Genomic DNA, 26,198 nt, shown 5'->3' with positions numbered 1-26,198 from the left:
AAAAAAAAAAAAAAAAAAAAAAAAACATTCCCATGTATCTGCCCAGCCCTTCCTAGGACTGCTGGTTCTAGGGTTTTTGGTCCACTTTCCTCGTCTACCTCAAGCTCATGAACAGTACTCTTCTCATTTCCTGGCAATGACATTCAGAAGCACAGTATCTTCAGTCTTGTTGCAAACCCTGCAGCATGTCCCTGGACATGAGCAGCATGTGCTCCCTGAGAAAGGAAGGCAGCTGAATGGAGGCTTGAATAGGAAGCCCCCTCCCCACCCAGCTCCCAAGCACAGCTGCCTAGGACCCCAGCCCATTGCGGAGGGGAGGCTCTTCCTCCTAGAAGACGCCTACCAGCCTCTGCTAACACTGCTTCAGCAGACCCCAGCCAGAGGCCTACCCACGTGTGGCAACTGCAGTGGACTCTGGGTTTGGCACCACTCACAAATGTCCAGGTAGAGGCAGCTCCCTGGGCCCAAACAGAAGGCGCAGAGGTGGCTGTAGTCACCTCAACGCAGCACCAAGGCCCAGTCTCAGAAGAACAGAGACAAGTGGTTAACATCAGAAAGCACTAGAGCTCAATTTCACCAAGGCCAGAAAGGATGAAATACATCCCGCAGGTGGAATCAGCAGAAAGCAGGAAATCAACCTAGCTACAATGGGCAAAGATTGAATATGAAGGCCTGTCTGTCAAAGATCGGACCGTAAGGGGATGCAATGTTTCAGTATTATTTCAGGACCCTCAAAAGGCCTCGTTAATTCTTCAATTCAGTCTCTCAAAAACAAAAGAATGGGGACAAAGGAAAAACAATGGTGGGAAAAACATGCATACTCTCCCCCAAAACACAGGCCCTCACTTAAGGGACAAAAACCAGACACAAGTACACCTGGAACAAGATGCTGGGATAAACTAGATTAGGGCTGCCAAGACCTGTTTTAAGTGAGTTAGCAGGGCACGTGGTGTGCTAATGCTATCAGGGCTGTCATAGCAGACCTGGCCTTCTGTGTTCCATGCCGGAAACTCACCTTGCAGCTCTGGACCAGCTGCTGCTGGGCTGCAGGGTTCTTATTGGAAATAGCTGCGTTCTGGGAGGCGGCGATGGTCTGTGTGGCTGCAGCCGCTGCTTGTTTGGCGGCAACCTGTGAAGGAGAACGAGACAGGTCAGTCTGGGTGTGCAGATAACAACACAGGCACATATGCATGACGTCACTTCCTCCACAGGCCCACATGGCTCTGCCACTGCAAGAACTCTGAGAACAGCCACCATCTCTTTAAAAAGCTTTTAAAAGTCACAGATGAGCTTAACCTTGCCCTGCCCCACTGCCTGCCCTAGGTGCAAGAGACAGGCATGCTTGACAGCTCAAATGGCAGTGTATTCCAATCTTTTTTTTAAAAAGACAAAGGACAATTCCAAGACCATGATGGCAGTAATAAATAGTAGGGCCAAGCGTAAGTGTCCAGGGGAAGATCTCTCTCAGGAGCATGGGCTGTTCTCCGCATCAAATCCAGGTGCTCATGACTTTTTCTCTCTCAGCAGCTGGAGCCTTTGGCTCAGAAATGCAGACATGCCAGCTGTGGTAGCTCAGGTCTGCAATTCCAGCACCCAGGAGGCTGAGGCAGGAGGATCACGGGGTAAGAGGATTGAAGCCAGCCTGGCTTACATAGTGAGACTATCTCAAAATAAACAAATGAATGAAAAAGAAGCACACAGACTGTGGCCCTGAGTACTCTTATTAAGTTCACTCTTGTCTCAGTAGTGAGGCTACTTTATTCCACAACACAGCAGACTTCACATGGATGGACTTCTCATTAGACAGGTAGGCATTCAATCTGTAACTCTCCAACTTTTAGTGTAATGGTCTCCTGTGTACACTCAGGAGAGAAATTAAAAGTTTTCTTGCCTGTTTTTGTTACTATTTCAACTGTTCCATCAGAAAAAAATATTCTGAAAAATGAAACAACTATTTCTTACTCTCCTCTATACCTTTCTAACCAAACCTATGCCCCCACCTCCAATCTTTCAAAAGTCTCCCTTTGCTATGGGAAGCCCTGAAAAAAGTCATTGCCTCCAACAAGATGCGAACACTTTCAGTGACTGGTCCTGGCTGAATGTATGCACTCTTTCACGCTAGGGTTAGAGTCCCAGTTCTGCTTGAAAAATCCTCTGTATTCTATTTTTGAATGTTAGGAAGGATCACTGCTTTCAGAAGGCACAAATCAAAGCAATTTTTTCAAACGGTGTCAATGCCTTTAAAGGTACCTAAACTATCCACCAAGGCTGTTAACCTTGATTTAGTTTTCTTTATATGGGCATCAATTTGTTGACTCAACTATTTTTCACACGACTCTTTGCAATCTAAAATTGGAATCCCAAAAGGCCAGCCTCTTTCCTGACCTCCAGCCGGTTGACAATTTTCTTCTTAATAGCATTCTGGGCTGCAGCGTTGGTTGCTACCCGGAGACCTTCTGCGGCTTCTCTCAGCCTGTGCTGCTGATCTTCACTGTCTGGATTGGCTGCAGCTCCCTGCAAAGGTGAAAATAAGGATTTCAAGCGGTCCATGGGATAGAATGTCAAACTCACTGAAGACACACCTTCAATTTTACTTTCCCCTAGGTCTACAACACATTTGGAAGAAAAGCCAAATGCTATAAGCAATAGATTTATGATAAACATGTTTGCCTTACAACCAAAAATATCCACCCAGGGAAGCTTCAAAGCTGCCTGGCTAAAAAGTATCCAAGGGTCATAATTAAACACTGGTGATCACAGTCTTGTTCATGCACGCAAATCACTCTGGTCAGAAATTAGTGGTTTGAAAAAACATTAAGACCTCACCACTGAAATGCATGAGTTTTACACTTTTATATATATAAATATAACTGTATATAATATATAATATATATTCAATATAACATATATGTAAATATATAACATATATTCAATATAATATAAACTAGAAATTATAATATACAACATATATAATATATCATATATAATAATATATATGATATATAATATATATAATAAATTATAATATAAAACTTATCAAAAGACAAGTTTTGGGTAACTTAGTTAAATTCAGAGAAGTGGCACTGTGAGACAAACACACACAAAATGTGCCCATCAGTCCTGCCTCAGTCTGGCTACGTGACGTTTGCCTTTATTTTGTGAAGTCTCAACTTTGTCATATGTAAAGTAAGGGACTGATTAGATTTCCCTGTATCTCTTCTCAATCTACCATATAATTATTTATTTATTTTTTTTTACAAACATGAGGGTTTGTTTGATACAGCTATATACAGATTTCAAAGGAGAAAGAAGAAAATACTAGTAAACTTAAAAAAAAAATAGCCACTATGTAAAACCGTACAATAATGCACTTTTTTTTTTTCTTGCTGAAAAGGGGCGGTTAAAATCAGAGGTCCTTGGCCGTAACAGAAGAAAGAAGTGCAGTCCCTGCTTCCTCCTTGGGTCCTTCTATCCTCCTTCCTTTTATTTCCATGAATCTCAATCCTTCAAGTAGGGCAATAAGAAAGAGCTTATGCATGCGGTTTATGCATGTCACGATACAGTTTATATAAATTCACAAACCTGGCTAAGATACATTTCTACTCCACTGGAGCCTGGGAGATAAGATGTAAAGATGTATAACGAATTTTATGTGTGTAGAATACATTAAAAATGTTTTTTTGGGAGAAGGAACTTGAAGGTTATTTTCATTTTCTTTTTATATTTATCTGCACTTGCCATTAATTCCACAGGAAATGTATGCTACATGCATAATAAAAAAGGATAAAGATGGCTTTATCCATATAAAACAGTTCTCACCTATGGAGCCGAACCAGGATATTCTGTGTGACATATATATACACACACACACACATGGTTTCACCAGGGATCTTAGGAATGAAGATCTTTAGGAGTGGAGATGAGGCACGTACACGTTAGTACATTACTGAGAGCCTCAAAACAGACCCCTGGTTAAGAATCCCTGGCTTTTAGAAGCATGATGCTAGGACAGAGGTCAAAACATACAAAGCTAACTTTTACCCATTTCCAGGTTGAGTAGATCTCACTGAAAATCTGAAATCCAAAATGTTCCCAAATCTGAACCTGAGTACCAGCATAATGCTCAAAAGCTAGATCTCTGGTTTTGGGATTACAGATGCTCCACCAGCAAAGTCTATGCTAATATTCTAAAGCTTGCAAAAACTCCAAAATCTAACACACATCTGGTCTCACCCATTGTGGATGAGGGAGACCCAGCCTGTACAAGATTTAAAATTGCTATTGGATTTGAAGGACAGGGAAGTAAGAAACACTGTGCTATGCCAACTCTTGATGAGAGTTTAGTGGAGAAGACAAATGGAAGTCAAGACAACAATGAGGCTAAGGCACAGGCAAAGTCACTGCTGAAAACCTCCAATGTCAATCAACCACCACTTGCAGTGGAGAAAGAGCTCCTGGCTAAGCAGGGTGCTCTGCTGTCTGCGGCTGACTCAGTATCTCCCTTTTGAAGAGTTTCTGTTTCATGTTCAACAATGTGCTTTGCCTGTGTGAACCAGGTTAAATGCTACAAAGCCACGCAGGGTTTAAACAAGAGAACTGTACCCTCAGCTCGCAATGCTATGTCTTACAGTCATGAAGGTATTTTCCAAACCCTAAAACTTACTGGGTACTTTTCAAAGCAGCAGATGCATGGCCTACCTTCGCGGCTTCCACCATGCGAGCAGTAGAGTCGGCCAGTAGCTTTGCTGCTGCGAGCAGCTTCTTCGAGTTCTCCATGTCGATTTCAGCCTCTGCATCAGATCTCATGGCATTGACGAGATCGGAAGTAGCCTGGGCCAGGACCCGGGCCTGGCGTACCATCTCACCTGCAGGACGGCAAAGGGGATTCAGGCTGTTTGTCTGCTTTCCACAGTGAGTTTGTCCTCAGGAGCTGGTGCGGTCTTGATCCTACTCTTTGTGGAGAGCAGGATGGAGGGGCGTGAACATCCATGACATACTTCTAAGTAGTGTGCACGAGTTCCAGGCAGAGGGGAAAGTACTCCCTGCAGCTGCCGGGACGGCACTCCCCAAACATACGCAAGCTGAACTTTTAACTGCAAGGATAAACGCGGCACAAAGAGGAGCACTTTACAGAGTAAAGGCAGGGGATATGATCGCATGGATTTACTTCTTTAAATACTTACTTAGAAAACACTGTTTACCTTACTTTAAGAGCTGCTTACACAAGAGACCCTATAATAAACTCCTGGAGGAATGCAGACAGGAAACATTTATTTTTAAAGTCAGGATTCACATGCTACCAACCACCAGATGAGCGATGTCACATAATCCACTCTATTTGGGCCATTTGGGTCTCTTACATTCGGCAGGAACAACGAGCACATTACAGTTTCACGCTCAAGGGCTGGGATGTGACCTGGCGCAGAGTTTTTCCAGTGTCCTCTTTGCTCATCTTTTTCTTGCCAGCACTAATTTGGGTCTTGTTTTACTAATTGTTTGCTCTTACGGTGTTTGCGATTTTACTGGAATCTATTTCAACTTCCTTCTGGAAGTGAGGAAGGTGTAAAAATCAACACTAAAAATAAAACTCCTCCAGATAAAGGTTGGTCACCCTCCTCTCCCACAGTTTATTAGAGAAAAATGCAAAAGCATCGTAGCACTAGGGGGAAGAAAAAAGCTTTCACTACAAAAATGTGTTACATTCAGGGTGGTGCCCTGGACCGCATCTTAGAACAGTGCAAGGACATGTGTAGAGTAAATGATGCAATCTGAATACTGCCCATGATTTCATGAACAATAATGTACAGTGCTTACATCTGGCTTTGACAAACGGCCATGCATTAGGGAAGATGTCAAACATGAAGAAATGCCAAGGCACACGGGAACTGTGTGTCAACCTCTGCAACTTTCTGTAAATCTAGAAGTGTTCCAAAAGAAAACATTCATGAAAGACACAAAATAGAACAAGAAAGGGCTGGGGATTTAGCTCAGTGGTTCCACTGCCTACTTTGCAAGCGCAAGGTCCTGAGTTCGATCCCTGGTACCAAAAAGAAAACAAAATAGAACGAGAACAACCAAAATCCAACTGTGCGGGAACACTCTTGTTTTGGGAATTCATTAAGAGGATATAAAACTGCACAAAGGAATTTTCTAAGAAAGGACTTGTTATGAAAGACTTGTTCTATGCTGGCAAGGAAGCAGGAAAACAGACTTGTTACAAACTACTGGTACAGTTGTCAATTTTGCATTTTTTTGGAGAAAATTCATAAAAAATTTAAAATTGAAAGTGCATGTATCCATGGGTCCACCAATTTTATCAATAGGGATTTATGTTACATACAAACCCACAAAACAAAATTAAGGTATTCTTTCAAGAACGCTTATTGTCAGCCAGGGGGATCCCAAGTTCAAGCCCAATATGGACAATGTGGTAATAGTGCTATGAGTGTAGCCCAATACATAGGCCTTAGGTTCAGTCCCCAGAACCACCAAAACAACAACCCCCAAAAACCTTCCTGTAGTATCATTTTTAAAAGATAAACAAACTTGGAAATCAGATAAATGTCACTAAAAGGTAAATGACTGAATAAATGATGCCTCCAAAACAGAATACCATGCTACCACTAAAAAGGTATATAGATGGATATATTAGAGCGCATCCCTCTCCATACCTTTCACACACACACTTGTGGGAAGGTCAGGATTTTTGCTGAATGAGTTGATTACAGCTGCTCTTGCCACAGGGATTGAAAATAATTAACTGTGAAACGGTAGGTATGATAATTTATCCTACTACAGCACCACCATCTTCCTATGTATATATTTATCTTAGGATGCACTCTTGTGTAACTTAAATATAAACAAAAAACGTACTTTAAAAAACTTCAGAAATTGTAAATGGTTGACTGAGGATTTAAAGGACATAATGATGGGTTTAATCTAGGAAGATTTATTTCTCAGTTAGCCAACTTAAAAGGTATATTGCACATTTTTTAGTGGGGCTATATATTATGAAGTTTTAGCATCTTAAAAAACCTCTCTCCTGCCCCTCTCCATTCTGGGACCACTCTTGGATATATATGCAAACCAACCCATCTAGGCAGTCAGTCCTCTCTCAGGCCCACACACACAGAAGAGAACTGTCCTCTGCTTTGATTATCCCAGGGTCTGGTACCAGGTCAGGTCTGGGCTCTACACTAGCTCTTGCCTTCTGCCTCCTGACTGCCCTGGTGTTTTCCTGTGACCTCGGGTGGCATACTGTGACTCCTGCTAGGAGACCTGGAAGCAAGTTAAACTCCCTCCCTTCCAAGTCTTGCTCCTGTCTTCTTCCGAGGCTGCTCTGACCCAACATGAGCATTCTTAAAACAAAAGAAGTTTACTGTGAATCCAAACGATAATGAATGCTGGTTAGCTTTGTGTGGGTCCTTCACTTTGGCGATGGACAAGGATCTCAGGAGTCCTGGATCTTTTTCTGAGCCTCAGTGAGAAAGTCTTGGGCTGAGATCACTCAATGAGAACTTGCCCTTGACAGTCACCTTTCAATTTTTCTGCAGGAACTATCACTACAAGGGGATCCCAGACCCATGCTTCCTCCCACAGCCACAGGCCTCACCGGCATCGCCCATGGAGCTGAAGATGCTCTCGGTGACGCACATGATGGTGTCGGTGGCCTGGTCGTAGCGGCCGATGGGCTCGCCTCGGCTGGCAAACTGCCGCACGTGCTGCAGGAGGTCGCCTTTCAATTTTTCTGCAGGAACTATCACTACAAGGGGATCCCAGACCCATGCTTCCTCCCACAGCCACAGGCCTCACCGGCATCGCCCATGGAGCTGAAGATGCTCTCGGTGACGCACATGATGGTGTCGGTGGCCTGGTCGTAGCGGCCGATGGGCTCGCCTCGGCTGGCAAACTGCCGCACGTGCTGCAGGAGGTCGCGCAGGGCCTGGCTGACCACGCTGGCCGCCGCGCTGACCTGCTTCAGCAGCTCAGCGTCGCCTGTGGCTGCCTGGCAGGCCCGGACACAGTTCTCCACCGAGCGGTCCACGAGCTTGCCCGCCTCAATCAGCTGCTCCTGGCACACAGGGGAGCTGATGGTGGGGCTCACGACCTGCACAAGACAGAAGCAGGGCTTGGGTGCTGCAGGTGATGCTGATTCCCAGTGTGCCCAGCTGCGTACCCAGTTCTTCTACACTCTGGGCCTCAGTTCCGGAATTACAGAACTAGAGACTCAACTAAACCACTGCTGTGGCTCCCCACACTCACTGCTGTACTTTGTCTTTGTGATTTTACTTCCCCCCTACCTTACCTCCTCAGTATTCAGGGATAACAATCTTTACTACTGACCGCTTTGGTAGAGAAAAATTTCTGGTATTTGCCAATTATATTTCCTTTCTCTTCAGCTCCTTTGAAGTCAATCTTCTGGACTGAGATGAGATGACCTAAAAAAATTCTCTTTCTTTTTGTAAAGGCACCTGAACTCTAATCTCATGGTACTTTAAAGACCAGAGGGATTCTGCTGGTTACTTATGGATCCTGCCATGGCAAGCAGGAAGGAGGCCACTGAGGATGCTTCCCGCTCATGCACAAATCCTAACATAAGATGAGAAATGCCGGTCTCAGCCAGATAACGGATCTACACAGCACAAGATGTCAGCTAGTCCAGAAATGGAAATGCGCCATCTTCCAGGAAAAACATGCATATAGTGGATGGAAAGGGCAGCAGTGGTCAGATGGACCTGGTTCTACCATTTATTATTTCTGTGGCTATAACCTCCTTACTAATTTCTAACGGCCTCAGGTTCCTCATCAGTAAGGAGGGGTAATGGTTCTTAATTTGCAGGCTCACTGGGGAGCTCTCATGAGGTGATATGTGACACAGAATGTATAGACCCTGGGACAATTCTTGTCCACACGCAGACTCACCAAATGGAAAGGGCTCCCGAGAAAGCTGCAGACTACTTCTGAACCTCTGTATAATGATATACCACACAAGGCAAAGACTCTTTTGGTGCCTTATCAGTAAGACACACTGAGAAATCCAAAGAGGAGAAACAGCAATTTGCATAAGAAGTAGATTAAAAGAACCACCTGCCTGAGGACTCAAGCAAAGAATAAATGATAAAAGCAGCTTATATTAAATCCTATCACGGCACCTAACAGGAGATACCTAAAGCAAGCTCCAAGCTCTGATGGTCCTTAAGAAAGTCTTGCTCCCCACAAATGATTGAAGCCAGGCATGTGGAACTTTGCAGGAAGAGCCAGGGTGCCAGCTGGCTTACCTTGGCACAAGCCACAAGCTGAGAGGTTGAAAGGGCACACTGAGTGGCAGCAGCGATCACCCTGTTCTGTAGGATGGTGTCTTCAGCCACCTGGGCAACGTTCTTTGCTTTTAGAACCAACATGGCAGCAGCATTGGCAACCGCTTTGGCCAAACTCATTAAAACATCCTTTAAAAAAACAACAACAACAACAACAACAGAAAAGGCAATCCAAGACTATTCATTATTTTATTTTATTATTATTATTATTTTGTTTTTTGAGACAGGGTCTCACCATGTAGTTGAGATTGACCTGGAACTCACTATGCAGCCCAGGCTGGTCTCAAACTCACAGCAATCCTCTTGCCTCAGCCCCCCAAGTGCTGGGATTACAGGCGTGTGCCACCACACCTAGCTCTATTCATTATTTTTAAATCACCTTCCATATCATGAAAATTTAATGTGGCATCTACTTAAATATTTAATTACAAATTCATTTGGTCTTTTTCTTCAGTACTTTAGAATTTCTTTTCACTTTTAAAAAAAATTAACTTACCCATAAAAGTAATTAATGGTAAAAGGTGCACATCTTAATAATGTAGAATTTTCCTGTATCTCTTAAGTAGTACCAGTTTAAATCTTAACTAGGTTACTCTGGAGGAAAGATTTTATTTTTACCACTGATTCACATTCAGGCTCATCCAACAATGAGCCTGGATCACATTTCTTGAACATGTCATCAATATGGTGGATCCGAAGAAGCTGAAACTATGTCAAGATGCCACAGAAGCCACGAGCCACAGGCAGGTTATAATTCTGGGCCTCCAAGTCATCACGCTCCACTGGAGCTTGAAAACCTATCTTGTGGGTTTCTGGTTTGCATAAGGATCCAAGTTATCATGAGCAAGTCAGCCACGTCTCTGCCTCCAGAGGGCAACGTTGGACTCGCAGAGACAAATTGCTGGCACTGGCAAGCACAGCCCGGGAGTCAAGGGAGGCTCAGAGCCTGAGTTATTCTCAGCATCTGTGGCCTTCGGGACAGGGACTAAATTATTATGGAATGAGGAAAGAGAACCTCCATAAATAAATGAGTTACAAGATGATCTGACTCAAGAAGAAAGGGGCACTGAGCCTTTAAAAGACCACTTTATGATTCAAATCAACCAAAAGGCATTCTGCCTGCCGGATGGAGAACCCTTGGAATCGGCCGGCCAGATGCGTTCCCCATCTGTTTGACCTGAAGAATAAGCACTATTACATTTAATTTACTTCTTTGCTTTTAATACAGAAAGCAGTTTATTTGATTTAGAAATGCCTTCCCAAACATATGAGCCATTGTGATTTCGAGCAAACATGTCAAGACTCAACCTCTAGAGGAAATGCGGTCAGAAGTCTTTATTAATTCATCAGATAATAAAAAGCACTTTTGATTCTAAATGTAAAGGGCATCCGCAGAGTCTTTACAACAAGATATTTTATGAGAAGATATACTGGAAAGAGTGTTCAGCATGTGCAATCACACAGCGAGCAGAGACTATATGCAATCCAGGCAAATCTGAAACGATGAACTGACCAAGAAAGCTGATTCTAAAATGGACAAAATCCAAGTTGTCTTAAAGGAACTGTAGAGTCCAGTCTTTCACAGGGCTGTGATGGGCCTTGGATATCCAAGGAAAGAAGTGAAGTAAAGGCTGTCATGGTGAAGGGTAATGTAGCCTTTGGGAGCTGACTCGCACCTGCCTGTTGCCCAACTTTTAGGAACTGCTCCCAATATGGCCTGCAAAATCACAGTTCTTGGATACCTATCTCAAATCTGGTGAAAACGCCTTGAATGCCACAAATGACTAAAAGGATTCTAAGACACAGCTTCTCCAAGCAGGCCATAGTATTCCTTCACTTGAAATAAATTCATCCTTTCACAACAGGAACAGGGATTGGTCATGCAGATCATGATTATTCTAAACAGCTTTGTTAAAATCGTTTCAAAAAATTCTTTTCCTTCTATTAATTTTATCCAAAAATTACGGTTAGAGAAAGAATGCGATGCTACAGCTATAGCTGCTGACAAGGCCTTTGTCAAACTTTTCAACACGACTGCTATTATGTAGCCCGTGTAAAATAAATCTCTGTTAATGCTGGGAACATGTAGTATACAGAAAACCCAAGGCAAGTTCTGAGATAGGCTCTCAAGACTCAGAAAAAGACAGTAAGAAATCAAATGTGAGTAAGCTGCAGGCTACCCGCAAATGCAGGAGGCTGAGGACTTTTCTACTGGACTGGTCCTTACCTAGGAATCGCACCTGAACAAAAGCATCACTGAACCTAAACCTGCCTCCCTAGCACATCAGGAAATAAGAGCTTGCATTCCAATACACTGAAAACAATCTGTCAAAGCAGAAAAAGACAAAGCTTTAAAAAATACAAGGATGCACAAGAAGTCTTGAGGAACGATGACTTTCTCCTAACACGCTGAGGAAAGTAACAGTGTTTTTGAGGAATGTAAACTGGTGACTTCAAGATAATTAAGCCCACCGGACCAGCAGCTAAATCTGCTATAGTCCAAGGGAGGCATGTGCCGACCAAGAGCTACCTGCACTAAATCAAACATAAGACCAATGCAAGCACAGTTTAAGGATCTGGAAGGATATCTGGACAGGGACACAATTAGCTTGAGCTTAGCAGGATATATTTATGCAGTCCGCAACAGTGAAGTTATTCCTGGCCAGCTAGATGGAGGAACACTTCCAGGAAATCATCACAGAGATCTACCCTCACTGTTAGAATGTCAGTGTACTGGACACCTTATTGCACTACAGGATATGCAAGGGTCCTGTGGTCTCCTGTGTGGAGAGTGAGAGATACACAAATACCTCTGTGGATTAAGGTGCAGGTTTTTTTTTACGGGGGTACCAGGGATCAAACTTGGATCCATGTGCTTGCAAGGCAGGCAGTGTAACCACTGAGCTAAATCCCCAGCCCAGGTGCAAGTTTTATATGCAAAGAAAATTGACATTTAGAAAAGGAAAATAAATGCTCTAGGATAATGATGTACGATGCAAGGAAAATGAATTCTTCCATTAAAGAATTTTTTAAAAACAAACGTAAAAAGACCTCACTTTTCCAATAATCCCTCAGAATCTTATTCCTGACAGCTCAAGGAAGACAGGGTTTGTGTTCCACTGCTCTCTCCCTGCTCAGGTCTGCACTGACTCTCAGATTCCTTTCCAAGACCGTGAGGCTGCAGACATCTTACTTGGAACCGCTCATCAGTCTCATTCTCTCCGATCTGTCTCAGAAGATCCCCACTGGCCTGTCCAATGCTTCCAGCTGCAGTCAAAACAGTCTGTCGAGGCTGCGAATGAAGAACACGGTTCAGATGGAAGAAAGAAAAAAACTGCATCTCTTCCACAGCGTCACAAGATGTGACGGTGCAGAGAGGAATCACACAGGACTGGCTCCTCTTAAACATAAAGTGGAATCTTAGAGTGTTTGCCAGGTAGAAGACAGAAATGTCCTGGGTGAAATCTATGCAAGGAAACACCTAGAGTCTCCTAAACCAGCGACAGGTGGATGCATTGGAAATCCAAAAGATGAGCTTTATACAGTTAGTAAGCAGCTTTATGGCATGTGCTTTATGAAATTAGGGCGTGGACTTGTATCCTCTTTGAATATGTCGTAGTCATATGTGTTAAGGTCCTGGGGTTGCATCCAATCAAATACCTTTTTGGGGAGACCACACTAAGAGCTCGACTGATCCTAAAGGTTGAACAATAGTGTCTGCACTCATTTCAACAACTCCCAGGGCTACCATGGGTTAACAAGTGCCATGAGGGTGGCAGACACAGTGCAGAAGGCTGGAGCCCCAGCGTTCCCAGAGGCTGCAGCTACCTCATTTGAACCTGAGAACTCACCTCTCCAGAAGTGGGTTGCACAGCTTTTAGCAAGTCGGACACTGCCCCAGCAAGGGTCCTGGCAGCTCTGAGCAAGTCCTCGCCACTGCCCACCTCATCGTCCATGAGGGCCGCCAAGAGCTTCACACCCTTGGACATCTCCGTCAGGTTGGAAGAAATAGTGGTGATTGCACATCCCACGGCAGTGTAGTCAGTGTCTGCAGGGTCACCTGGGACAGAGGCGGGCCGTTAGTCCAGAGGGAGGGTGGTAAAGGATGAGGAGAACCCAGGTGGGCAGGATGTAAGGGGTCTGGAGTGACAGCCAAGACTCACACTGGCAGCGTGAGACACAGCTCTGTAGGAGCACAGGGAGACGGACCACACCTTTCTCTAAGCCGAACCCAGTGAGGGTTCATATACTGAGACGTTGAGCACAGGCACCTTTAAGATTCAGCCTCAGCATCTCACAGCCTTTTATTCTAGGGCCCACTGGCAGCTCAGGTCTCAACACTGCTCCTGAAACCCGGGTACACTGTGGAGTGAAGCCAGGATCTTTCCTGGGAGTCACTTCATGCCAGATGAAGTCTACTGCTGGGCAAGGCAGGAGAAGGCACGGATGATGGATTTATTCATTCAATATCACGATCAGGCTACAAGTTCCCAGAAGTGAGAAGTTGGCCTCAGCAGACTGTAAAGTACATCCAGCAGGTTGACAATAAGGAGAGCGAAATAAATGCTTGTTAAGGACAGTGCCTGATTATTTATAAAAGGAATGAGATGTTCCTTACATTTCTCCTGGATCACTGGAAGAAAATGCCAGACCAAATGCCTAAAAATAGACTCTCCTCTCATTGTATGAAAATCTGTTCTTTCAATAAAATAATAATTTTCTTTTCTGCACAAAACCACAACACACCACAAATCACTCAGGGACTTACCAGCCGTGAGGTTAACGACTGAAGCCGTTCCAGCTGTAATAGCATCAACTTGAGAATGGATTTCGTGTTTGGATTCATCCACTTTGTTCTGAACCCACACCCTAGATGCCTGCAAAGCCAGATACAGCATGACACAATCAAGGCACAGAAATACTGTGGAGACCAGAGAAATTGTGCCACTAATAACAGCATTTTGGCTATGCTGTCCTTACGGGCTGGCACCAAATGGGCCCCTGGCTCATCTTAAACCATATCGGAAACAGCCCTTTTGCTTGTTCAGAGACATGTACAGACTGGCATGTAAATTTTCCCTGAGTCCTATGGTAGCTGTTGTTTTTAACTTTTAAGCTTTGGGGTAAAAGTCCATTTGACTTTCTCTAGATAAATTTAACAAAAAGAGAAGGAAAATCAATGTCAATGTCTAATAATAATCCTGCACATGAGTGCTAACAGCTGTTGGCAATTTTCACCTTGCTTTTTAAGGAGCAAGGTCTCAATTCAGGCATATTAGCCCACAAGCATTCTCCATCAGTGTGGGAAGGACCTCATCTTTACATGAACCAGGGAGACAATTAAACATCACAAGTGTGCAGAAGCAGCACCTTTCCTAGTTGGTCTGGGATGTCCCGAGATCTCTGTCCTGGACCTAGCTCCACCACTGAAAGTGATGAAGAACCCTGCAAATTATATCCAGGTCCTGGGCTTTACCTTTCTTCCACTACAGGAATTCAATGATTTCTAAAAACCTTTCTAGCTTTCACACTTTGTCTGAACCTATAAATAGTAAAACCTCTATTATTAGACATGAGGAGAGGAATAAGAGCAGGGGAAATGACGGATGGATATGATCCATATGCATGTATGGAAATACCATGTTGAAACCAAATATTTTAAAAAATAGGCACTGATAAAAATATATTTCAATATATTAAGAAGAAAGCAAGCAAAAAATAGTAAAACCTCTAATTTCTGGTGTTTAAAGACTTGTCTAGTAAACAAGCCCTTAAAATGATAACAGTGACCCTACTGGTAAGATCGCTTCCCAAAGCACTCCAAAAAATTCCATCTAGGTTTAGGATGTATCTAGCACTAGCAACATCTTACTGTATTTCTAATTCTTTGAAAGTTGGCAAAGCAGGAATGTTACATCTGAGTATTTTAAAGATCTATCTTCTAACTATCCCAGATATGGGAGTCTGCCATCCATTTTCACTCTGAAGCTCCCCAGAGCAAAATGCTTAATGGTTGTAGGTCCTCAGGAGAGCACTGAGGACACAAGCAAGCTCTGTGCATGCCAGTATACAACCAGGGGACAATCTAGACACCAACTGCGACACTGATAAATGTGGCCTGAGCTGGGGCCCTATGACGTTCCAAGCTCCTCTGGTGATTCTACTGTCAAAGCCAGGACCAGAATGAGACTGCTAGCCAAGGCTCCACCAGTGTCCGTGGGCCACACAGGGCAGGTGGGACTTGAGATTCTGACTCAGTAGGATGACAAGGCCCATGACCAGTCACGAGATCCTGGGTGTTGTCAATGCTGCTGTTCCATCTGAGGATGAGGAGTTAGCTGATTTTATGCAGTGACAGACACAGGAAGGACTCTGGGCCCATCATCCTGCCCTGTTGTAAAGCTCGACAGCATTAAAGTAACTTAAAGGTATTCAAAGTACAGTTCCCAGAAAAACAGCATCAGTATTTCTTGGGAAGTAGTGGAAATGTATATTCTAAGGTCCAATGTCAGATTTATTAAGTCATAAAAAATGGGGTGAGGGTCCAGAAATTTGTTTCACAGGCTTTTAAAGTGATTCTGAAATATGCCAAAGCTTGAGAACCACTGGTAGTAATAAACTTAAGGCCAGGTAAGACCTACTGAGCTCTTACACATGTCAGGCACTGTGAAAAAACTGTGCAAGTGATTAGATCATCATGTCTCCAAACACTTTTACTTATGGACAACCAAGGGGAGGCTCAGAGGTTAAGCTTTGGGATCCAAATTTCATCCTGGTGATACTGTCCCCGACCACTGGCAATGACTCTCTTCTACCAGGATGCAACAGAAAGCAAGACTCAACATCTTGGAAAACAAAAAGACTTTCTTTGTCACCTAACTGGAGATGGAGATTCACCTAGTTAAATTCAGACAACACATACTCTTGCTTTCTGAACAGACAGAGATAGAGAATGAAAACCACGGATCACTATTACCATATCCTGGCCAAGAGGCGGCAGGGAGTCAAGCTCGCTGAGGTCATCCTGGGCCTGCTGGACAGCGTGCATGCTTGTGTTGATGGTTCCCATCAGAGCCTGCTGGGCAGAGGTCTGCAAAGGCAGAAGAGCACAGGAGGTCATGGCGTGTTCCTGGGACTGACACAACCCTCCAGGCAAAACAGAGCAAAACTGAACTCAGCTCAGTCAATGCTACCATCTCAGCAATCACCTGAAACACCTCCCTGTTCCATGAGGGGCCAGAAATAGACATTGCATTGTATTAACAGAATATAAAACAAAGGTGAATGTAATAGAGGAATCATAATCAAAAGAGTGCGGAGGGCTTAATTAGCTGACAAGAAGCCTCAGAAGAATCTTTGCAGGGGAAGCAAAAGGGACTAATTGTTGAGTACTGAGGACAAAAGATCCATACATAGAAAACATAAGGATGTTAAAGACGATCATTTATTGAGCAGAACTGAAAGAGTCCCCTCAAACTTACAGACCACAGGATTTTTTTAGTCATATTATTTCTAGTATTTGAGGCTCTTGACCTTGCAAAAGCCATTGCTCAATAACAAGTCTCCCAAAGCAGGTCTAGAGGCACTGTGTCAGACAGACCAGCCATCAAAAGGAATTAGTCCACACTGGGGTGAAATATCACAATCCCTAAAGACCCAGTTTATTTACATAACTGGGCCAATGAGCTTGATGCTGCTATAGTAGGGAGCAGAGCTCTATCCCTATAGCACAAGTCCTGCTGACAGGTCCTTAACTCTTCAGCCCCGCAGGAAACATACGAGCCCCAGGAGTGACAGGAGTTACCAGTTTATGAAGAGTACAACTCAATGTACTGTGGTGCACCTGGGAGCTGGACACCTCCCACATACCACCCATCACTACTGCCAGTGTCGTCCCCGCACATGAAGGAGCAGGGATGAGCACAAGGATCCTCACCAGCGGAGGCATGTGGCCGCGATGCATCTGCCCAACCATGACCTGCTGCTGTGGTGAGGGCATGCTGCCCACGTTGAAGGTCTCGGGCCCGCTGGAGCCTGAGCGCATCACAGCGGGTAGTGCCACTGAGCCGTGTTCTGCCTTGCCAGTCCGGTTGAACTGTTGCTGCAAGATGGTGGACCTGTGGGGAAGGGAGTCAGTCACCGGAAGGAGCCACGGGTGTGGACCATCGTGAGATGACACTACAGGTGTCTACGGATGTATGTGGTGCAGACCAGTTTACAGACACACCCAGAAGGAGACTTGGGAATGAAGATGGAGGACCCACGGCTCAGCAGAAGACCTCCAGGGGTAGCCTTTTCTTTCACCGTGTAGCTCGCTTCTTGCAATCTACCCATTAATAGGTTCATGCTGTTATAGGACCACTTTTTCTCAAAGATTAAAAAACCCCAAACCCATATCGCTATAATGATGATGTTTCAAGTGAAGGTTCTAGATCCAGAATGATTTATTATTGGGTAGATCATGTCCGAACACCGATTCAACCAATGTCTACCTCAGGCCAGTTTCCATTCTGGGCATCAGAGATAATGGTCATTTATACTTAGTTTGAGGGCAGCAACGTCCAAATGAACTGTAAGAAAATCTCCCACCTCTCAGGTCCCCTCTGTTAGGTTTAGGTCCACTGACCATGGAGGATGTTTCCCTGTTTTTAGAGTTTTGAGAGTCACTGGTACTGTTCCCAAATGTTTTTAACTAGAAACAGGAGGATGTTTATTTAGGGGGTCTAACAAAATTTTCTTCAATTTTTTACTTTCTCATAGTTTCTTAGAGTGAGTGCTAGGTGTGAAAGGCTTCGATCCTTTGAAGCCTGAGGGTGGCACATCTTCCTCAGGTGACAGTGCTCACCCTGTCAGGAAGCACTAGCTTAGAAATTCCCATCAAATGGTCACTAATAACTTCAAGGACTTAAGGTGCTGTCAGAGGGTAGCCAGGTCTTGAAATGCATCCCATCCATACTGGCTCCATCTTGTGTCATAATGGGGATAAATGGAAAAGTACCTTTGGGGTGGTTAAGAAGATTTTGAGTAAGTAGTAGAAAGGGTGGAAACAACTGCTCTGGCTAAGCAAGTGCATAACTCTGGAATAAACTAGAACTTCATGGTCATGTACTATGGAGAACATGATCTTTGGTTCCCTCACCTCTAAGTCTAGGATGACATCTGACCCCCCTCTTGCATAGAGTTGTAGTTGGGATCAAATGAGACAGCATGCTGGCTACACACAGTAAGATGGAGACAAGAACAGTGATTATGAAGGTCTATTCAACAGAAAAGGGTATGTGTGCAGATTTTCCAACAAATATCACTTATCAGGTGTTCATTAGTGTTAATATATCTGTTTCCTCATCTATAGATGGGTTAACTTGAGGCTGGTTCAGAATATAACATAACGAAGATGAACGTAACAATCACATGCACCAGGCAGTGTGTTAAGGGCTTTACTAGTAACTCAGTCATCCAAACAAAACCTCCAACGGGGTAAATTTTATTATTACTCCCACTTTTTAGATGGGCTCATGTAGGTACAGAATTCAGGGCCACAGAGTAAAACAGACCCCAGGTCTGAGCTCAGGAAGGCTGGCTCCAGAATCAATGTTCTTGACCCCTTCTCTCTGCTGCCCACAGCCTGCGAGACAAGCACTGCATCACAGACAGTAACTCTTCAACTGGATACACTGAGTCCCTTCCCTTCAAAGGTTCAGGATTAAAAGGAGGCCACTTCCCAGCTTCTTAATAATGCAATTCAGGGATTTTTGGTGGGTGGGTACCGGGGATTGAACTTGGGACCCTGCGCTTGCAAGGCAGGCCCCAGAACCACTGAGCTGAATCCCTGGCCCCCGATTCATGGAATTTTAATGCAGAATGGGACTCAGAAAGTGTCACTGCCTCTGAAGATGGACATCAATATAATCTCCTGCTCAGTCTTCCCCAACACTCCAACCCCCAAGACACATGCGATACCAATATTGGTGGTCTAAGGAGGACACCTGCAAAAGCAAGGCTTGATTACAGTATCTCCTCCAGGTGAAGGATTCAGAGTGACAGGTTACAGAGCGGGCAGGGGAAACCTGCCTAGCTTGGACAAAGGCAGGTCCCCAGTGCTCCTGATACTTACTTTTTTGGGGAAACTGACTCCTCTAACATAGTTGACTCCTCATCACCTTCTAGTCCAAATCTGTCCTTGCTTTGTTTCTGGAGGTAAAACAAGATGCAACAGTGACAATTAGCAGATCTTAACACAAGGACCTTTGAAAAGAAGCTTTGAAAGGAAATGAGCAAATATGTTAACATTTACCCCAAACTGCTTGATTTGATATTTAGTAAGTGATGGGTAAACACAACATAATGAAATAACTGAAGTACATGATTTAATATACAGACATGTATGGGGTTTTTGTCTTTATTATTGCAAAGATACCACACAGCAGAAAAATCAAGGTGCACATATTAACATGCTATCAGAATCTGATTATCTGAAAGGGCTGAACTGTGAGGCCTTCAAGAAATCCTTTTTTGGGCCAGGGATTTATACCTCAGTGGTTTTGCCACCTGCCTCGCAAGCGCAAGGACCCGACTTCCATCCCAGTGCCAAAAGACAAAAGAAAAAAGAAATCCTTTTTTTTTCTATATACCATTCAGCATAGAGGCCCATTAGATTTGTTAAGAGCAAAACAAAAACCATAAAAACTATAAAGAATACTTTTAGCCCCTCAATTTGAGTTTCCATGAGGACTGGAAAACAAAACAACTACTTGGAGAGGCAGCTGCTAAAGGGTTAGCTCAGCTCATTCATTAACTGAGAAATGTCACTGCTCATTACCTGACAGTAAATGACAGAAATATGTACTGTTGCAAAGTCAGAAGTTCTTAGGATTTCTGAGGTCAAAGATTAAATTAGCAAATAAGGGATTTTTTTTCAAGATAGCCACATCTTCTAAACCAGCCTCTTAACAAGGCAGACTTGCTTTTCCAATTTGTATCAACATGAAATACCTTTTTAAGGATGATGTCAATGTATCCTGCAATCAGCTGGGATATTTGCTCTCCCTCTGTGGTTTGGACTGAATAGTAGCTTTCCTGATACTCCCCAAAATCCTGAAAAAAAGAAAAAACAGCATCAGAAGAAATATGGCTTCATTAGATCCACTGGCAGTTTTAAAATCTCAGAGGTCCAGTTCCAAGCACTGATATACTCATTTCCCACCGTTTCTTTCTTTTTTACGGTACCAGGAATGAAACTCAGTATCTTGTGCTAGTGAGGCAGGCAGCAGCACCATTGAGCTAAATCCCTGGCCCTTGCCGTTTCTTAAACTGATCGTCCTAAAATTAATTCAACAATGGTAAAACTGGAAAGGCAGGAGGGCTGGGGTCTCAGGACTTAAGGAATTCCAACGTGGTGAGTTCTTGGGTTTTCTTTTATATCCCTAATACTTCAAAGCCTGGACGCTGGAAAGGCTTGATAACTGGAACCTCCAAGAGGCACTTCCCAAAAAGCCTCATCTTATGGCCACAGGACCAGGGTCCTAAGTGGAAGTCACCATGCTACCTGTCAACTACAGTTCATCAGCAGGTGCAAAGCAGTGAAAGCCAGACCTCCAGGCTCTTTCATAACGCAGGCAGGGAAAGAGCAGCAGAGCGAAGCCCTGTGCTTCCTGCCTTCCACCCAGTGGCAAAAAGAGACTGAGGCTCACTGGCTTCTGCTTCCCTCAACCAGAGACAACCAACAGAGTATGAGCACAAACCCCAACAGTATCAAAAAGACAAAGCCATCCAGAGCAGCATTACAGGGGCTCAGGAAAACAAAGCTATTACTGCAACCAAAGTTCACAAAGTAGGCCAGAACATTATATGTGTAACCTGAACAAGGTGGCTGCCCACCAAAACAGATACAAGTAAGATCAAGAGTCTCGTAATATAATCATTAAGCTGTCTAGGATGAAATAAAAAATCATTATTCATACCAGGAACCAGGACAACCACAATAAGAATCAGAAGATAAATAACTGATGCCAATAAATGATAGTAGATTTTAAAGCAGCCATGTGATGGTTACATTTGTCAGTTTGATTGGCCTAAGAGTTGCCTGGGGGATTATTAGTAAAGCACACTTCTGGGCTGGTTTGGTTGGGCCATGGCAGTGCGACCTTGGGGTCTACACATGGTCCCTGGCCTCCTCCTTTTCCGTAATCTTCCCTTGCTCTGCTCCTCTGCAGGAAATGAGCAGCTTTGCACCACCAGGATGTATCTGCGTTGGACCAGCCAACCACAGACGGAAAGCATGAGCCATTTCCTCCTCGAGCTGTGGGTATCAGGTTACTGCACTTGGTCTCAGCAGTGGGAAAACTCACTAATTACAAACCACCATAAAAATGTTTCAACAATCATTTACAAGTTCTCTTGAAATAAATGCATAAAATAAAGTTTCAAAGAAGCCAAAGTCACAACAAAGAATCAAATATAGAAATCACAGAACTGAAAAAAAAAATACAATAATAAAAAACGTAAAATCTCAAAGAATAGATTAAACAGTATTAGGGAGATGACAGAGAATACAATCAATAAATTTCAAAACAGATCAATAGAATTTAATCAGTGAATGACACAAAGAAAAAATTAAAAAATGTAGCTTTAGGGATCTGGGGGAAATAATAAAAATCTAATAATATTATTGGAATAACAGAAGGAGAGGTTAATGTGGGGAAAAAAGTGAAGAAATAATCACTGTAAACTTCTCCAAATTAGTTAAAGATATAAACCTACAAATTCAACAAGCTTGGTAAACTCCAAATTAGCATAAATCCTAAGAAACCCATACCAACACAATTTTGAAAACCAAAAATAAATATTAAGAATCTGAAAAACTACCAGGAAAATATGACATATTACCTCTAAGCAAACAGTAACTTTAATAACAACAAATTTCTCATGTGGAATCATGGTGAAAAGAAGGTAGTGTGACATTTTTTAAAGTCAGAAAAGAACTGTCATTCCCAACACCGTGTCTGCCAAACTTATCCTTCACCAGTGAAGAGGAAACAAACACATTCTCAGGTAAGGGAAGAAGACTAAGAATCTGTTATTAGCAGACTCACCCTGGAAGAAGGCCTAAAGGGAGTCAGTTTCCCAAACATAAATAAAATGGTAACAGAAGGCAGGGAACATTAGAAATATGAAAAATGAGATACATAAAAAACAGAAGTAGCTTTCATTGTATAGGCTTTTCAGTTCTTTGGTTAGGTTAAGATTCCTAAATATTTAATTTTCGTTGATGTTACTGTGAATGGTGTTTTCCTAAGCTGATATACAAATTTAATACAATCCTAATAAAAATACCAACAACATTCTCACAGAACTACAGAAAACAATCCTAAAGTTCATATGGAACCAAAAGAGACCGAGGATAGTAAAAGCAATCCTGGGTAACAAGAGCAAAACAGAAGGCATTACAATCCTGAATTTCAAGTTATACCACAAAGCTACCATGATAAAATCAGCCTGATACTGGCACATAAAAAGGCATGTGGGTCAATGGAACACATTAGAGGATATAAAACAACTCCAGCCACATTCAGCTGTGTGACCTATAAGAAAGGGACCAAAAACATGCACTGGAGGAAAGATAGCCTCTTTAACAAATGGTACTGGACAAACTGGCTAGGTATGTATCGAAGACAGCATCTACACCCTTATCTCTCATCATATACAAAACTAAAATCAAAATGGTTCAAAGATCTAAATATTAAAACAGAAACAATCTGCTAGAAGACAAATTAGGTAAAATTCTTAAGAGCAGAGGCACAGATTTTCTGAACAGAACCCCAATGGCATAAGAAATAACATCAAGAATCACAAATGGGACCATATCAAATTAAAAAGCGTTTGCACAGCAAAGGAAACAACCAGGAAAAAAATTTTTTGGGGGTTATCAGGGATTGAATTTGGGTTCTTCCACTTGCGAGGCAGGCGCTAGAACCACTGAGCTAAATTCCCAGCCCTAGGAAAAAATTTTTGCCAGCTACACCTTGGGCAGAGGATTAATATCAAGAATATACAAATAACTAAAAATGTTACCATCCCAGTAAAAGAAATGATCAAAATATGGGCAACTGAAATGAATATAGACACTTCTCAGAAGTATATATGGCCCATTAATACATGAAAAAATGTTCAACATCATTGGCTATTAGAGAAATGCAAATTAAAACACTGAGATTCTACTTTACTCCAGTAAGAATGACTATCATCAAGAAATCAAATCATAACAAATGCTGGTGAGGCTGTGGGGAAGAAAGCACCTTCTACACTGCTGGTGGTAATGTAAGCTAGTACAACCACTATGGAAATCAGTGTGGAGAGAACTCAAAAGACTAAGAAATTCCATTTGACCAAACTGTTCTCCTTCTAGGCAACTTCCCAAAAGTTAAATACAACACAGCACAGTAATGCATGTGTACCCATATTTATAGTAGCACAATTCGTAATAGCTAAATCATGCATGTGGCCTGTAAGTCTACCTATAGATAATAGATAAAGAAAATGTGGTACAGTATTTATATACAATGGCATACTACTCTGCTATAAAGAAGGATAAATTGAATCATCTGTAGGAAAATAGATGCATCTTGAATCCATAATGTTATATGAAATAATTCAAACACACAAACTTAAATATCGTTATGATTTTTGGTATACTAGAAACCAAAAGTGTAACTAAATCAAAGAGGAAAATAAAGATAGATAATAGAGAAATAGGGAGATAGATTTTCTGCAAATAGTAAAGGGACCAAGAAATGTTGGGAGGAGTGGTAGGGGAGGAGGAGAAGGAGACTTAAAAAGAATTAAGATGTATCATTACATGTACCAACTACCCAGAGTGAATGTATTCATTCACTGTAATTAGCACTGTAAATATGTACTAATTTAAAAAAAGATGTAAATATAACAGACTATCCATCCCTCATGAGGTTCTTTACTCATATTTTATGTTTGAAGCAAAAATTATTAACACCTTTTCATGTGTTAAATGTGTATAAAGGAAATACTTAAACAATTATATTCAAAAGTTAGGGAGGGTAAAAAGACCTATTTGTAAGTAAGGTTTTTATTCCTCACTCAAAGGGGTAAACATCAAAACTAGTAGGCTGTCATTAGTTTTAAATGTACAAATTTTGGGGGGGATACCAAGGATGTTTTTTTTTCTTTTGGTAAATGTACAAGTGTTAATACCTCGCAAAATTAATAAGAACATCATGCAAAGTCATATGCCAAAAAATCCAAAATAAACAGACTAACATGCAGCTCTTAAAAATGTTCAAGTAATCCACAGGAAGCAAAAAAACAGAAAACAGGAGGAAAAAGTTATAGAATGAGAAATTCAACCATCAACATGTCAATAATTAACTTAAATGTTAATAATCTATATATACCAACAAAAAGATATTGATAGAAAGGATTAATAAGAAAAAAAACACAACTAATTATACTATCGACAAGACACTTATTTCAAATAAAACAGTTTATGTAGATTGAAAGTAAAAGGACTGACTGAAGAAGACAGGTTATACAAACATTCATCTTTCCCCCCATGCTTGGGATCGAACCCGTGGCCTTGTACATGCTAGCCAAGTGCTTCTACCACTGAGCTATATCCTCAGCTCCAAACATACATGGGCATATTACTGCCAATATAAAGTAGGCATCAGAGGAAAAATTTAATAGGGCAAAATAATTTGATAAAACAATGTTGAATTGTTCATTATGAAGATATAGAAATTGTAAACAAATAGATGTCAAACAACAAAGCTTCAAAATACATGAAACAAAAAGTGATACAACTAGGGGAAGAATAGAAACATCCACAATTACTGCTGAGAACCTCACTCTCAGAAAAATGACAGAACTGCCAGTCAGACAATTAACGAACATGTAGCAAAGTAGAACACCACCAACTAGCTGAGATCTAACTGGTATCACAGAACGCAATGAACTAGCAACAGAATGTGCATTCTTTCCTAGCACTCACAGAACATCCACCGAGAATGAAATTAAACAAAATCTTTGCATTAAAAAACAAACTGACACCATACTGAGTATGTTCTGGGACCGCAATGGCATCAAACTAACAATCAGTAATAGGTAACAGGGAAATCTTGCTACAAATGACCATGATACAATCAAAGTAGAAATCAATAGCAGGAGACTCTGTAAACACTTGGAAATGAAATAAAAAGCAGAAGCAGGAAGCAAAGAAGGATTCCATATTACAAACACCAATACAGCTTTATATAGAACATATTTTTAATTAAATAAATTTTTATAACAAAGCATAATTGTCCCCTATGTACCTTTCCACCTCCTTCCTCAAAGTTAACCCTATCAAGTATTTCAGCAATTTTTTATAGAATTTCTAAACAATTTCATATTGGTTTATTTTACAGATAATTCATGATTTCCTACAACTGTAAGGTCTGTGAAGGTACAGCCGCTACTGCTTAGAGAAAAATGTGCAGTTTCTAAGGGTTCCTTCCAGCTGGCATGAACCTATCAATTTCTGATCAAATTACATGACTAATTACTCCTTGCAAATTTCTTCTTTTCACTCAAGAAAAACCTTATTACGAGACCTCATCTAGATGCAAATTGGTATTTCAAGTGTTTCCCCAAAGACTTCAGGGGCTCTGAAGAAACTGACAAGTTCAAGTTCTTTCTGATTTTTCTTATTGCTCAACTTGCCATAAAAAACATCTGCCCTATTATTCCATAAGTAAACGCTGCTCTAGAAGGACACATGATTATATTCCACTAACAGCAAATACTGAACTTGGGAGGAGGAAATAAGAGGTCTGAAGGCACTGCATAAACATCTTCTCCCTACTTTCCATC

The 26,198-nt window shown here is 42.2% G+C and overlaps 1 protein-coding gene across 8 annotated transcripts in view; it reads right to left on the bottom strand.

Moving 5' to 3' along the window:
• Tln2 (talin 2) overlaps positions 1–26,198 on the bottom strand; it is a 392,497-nt gene that overhangs the window by 107,437 nt on the left and 258,862 nt on the right. For 6 of the 8 annotated variants that reach the window (XM_033756129.1, XM_033756128.1, XM_033756127.1 and 3 more), the window contains 13 exons: positions 20,310–20,411; positions 19,432–19,508; positions 17,254–17,434; positions 16,294–16,407; positions 14,086–14,194; positions 13,169–13,377; positions 12,511–12,609; positions 9,279–9,446; positions 7,936–8,107; positions 7,613–7,735; positions 4,699–4,865; positions 2,386–2,514; positions 1,016–1,129 (listed from right to left, as the gene is read on the bottom strand). In XM_033756129.1, the coding sequence (XP_033612020.1) occupies positions 1,016–1,129; positions 2,386–2,514; positions 4,699–4,865; positions 7,613–7,735; positions 7,936–8,107; positions 9,279–9,446; positions 12,511–12,609; positions 13,169–13,377; positions 14,086–14,194; positions 16,294–16,407; positions 17,254–17,434; positions 19,432–19,508; positions 20,310–20,411 (1,764 nt within the window). Of the gene's footprint in view, positions 1–1,015; positions 1,130–2,385; positions 2,515–4,698; positions 4,866–7,612; positions 7,736–7,812; positions 8,108–9,278; positions 9,447–12,510; positions 12,610–13,168; positions 13,378–14,085; positions 14,195–16,293; positions 16,408–17,253; positions 17,435–19,431; positions 19,509–20,309; positions 20,412–26,198 lie in introns of all 8 variants that reach the window. The other 2 variants (XM_010641220.3, XM_010641224.3) reach the window with 1 other exon arrangement.

This window comes from Fukomys damarensis, unplaced genomic scaffold (genome assembly GCF_012274545.1).
Source record: "Fukomys damarensis isolate Sample0158 unplaced genomic scaffold, DMR_v1.0_HiC HiC_scaffold_25, whole genome shotgun sequence".
NCBI lineage: Eukaryota > Metazoa > Chordata > Mammalia > Rodentia > Bathyergidae > Fukomys > Fukomys damarensis.
Note: the sequence above shows the minus strand (reverse complement) of the source record. Positions and strands in the feature narration are given on the sequence as shown.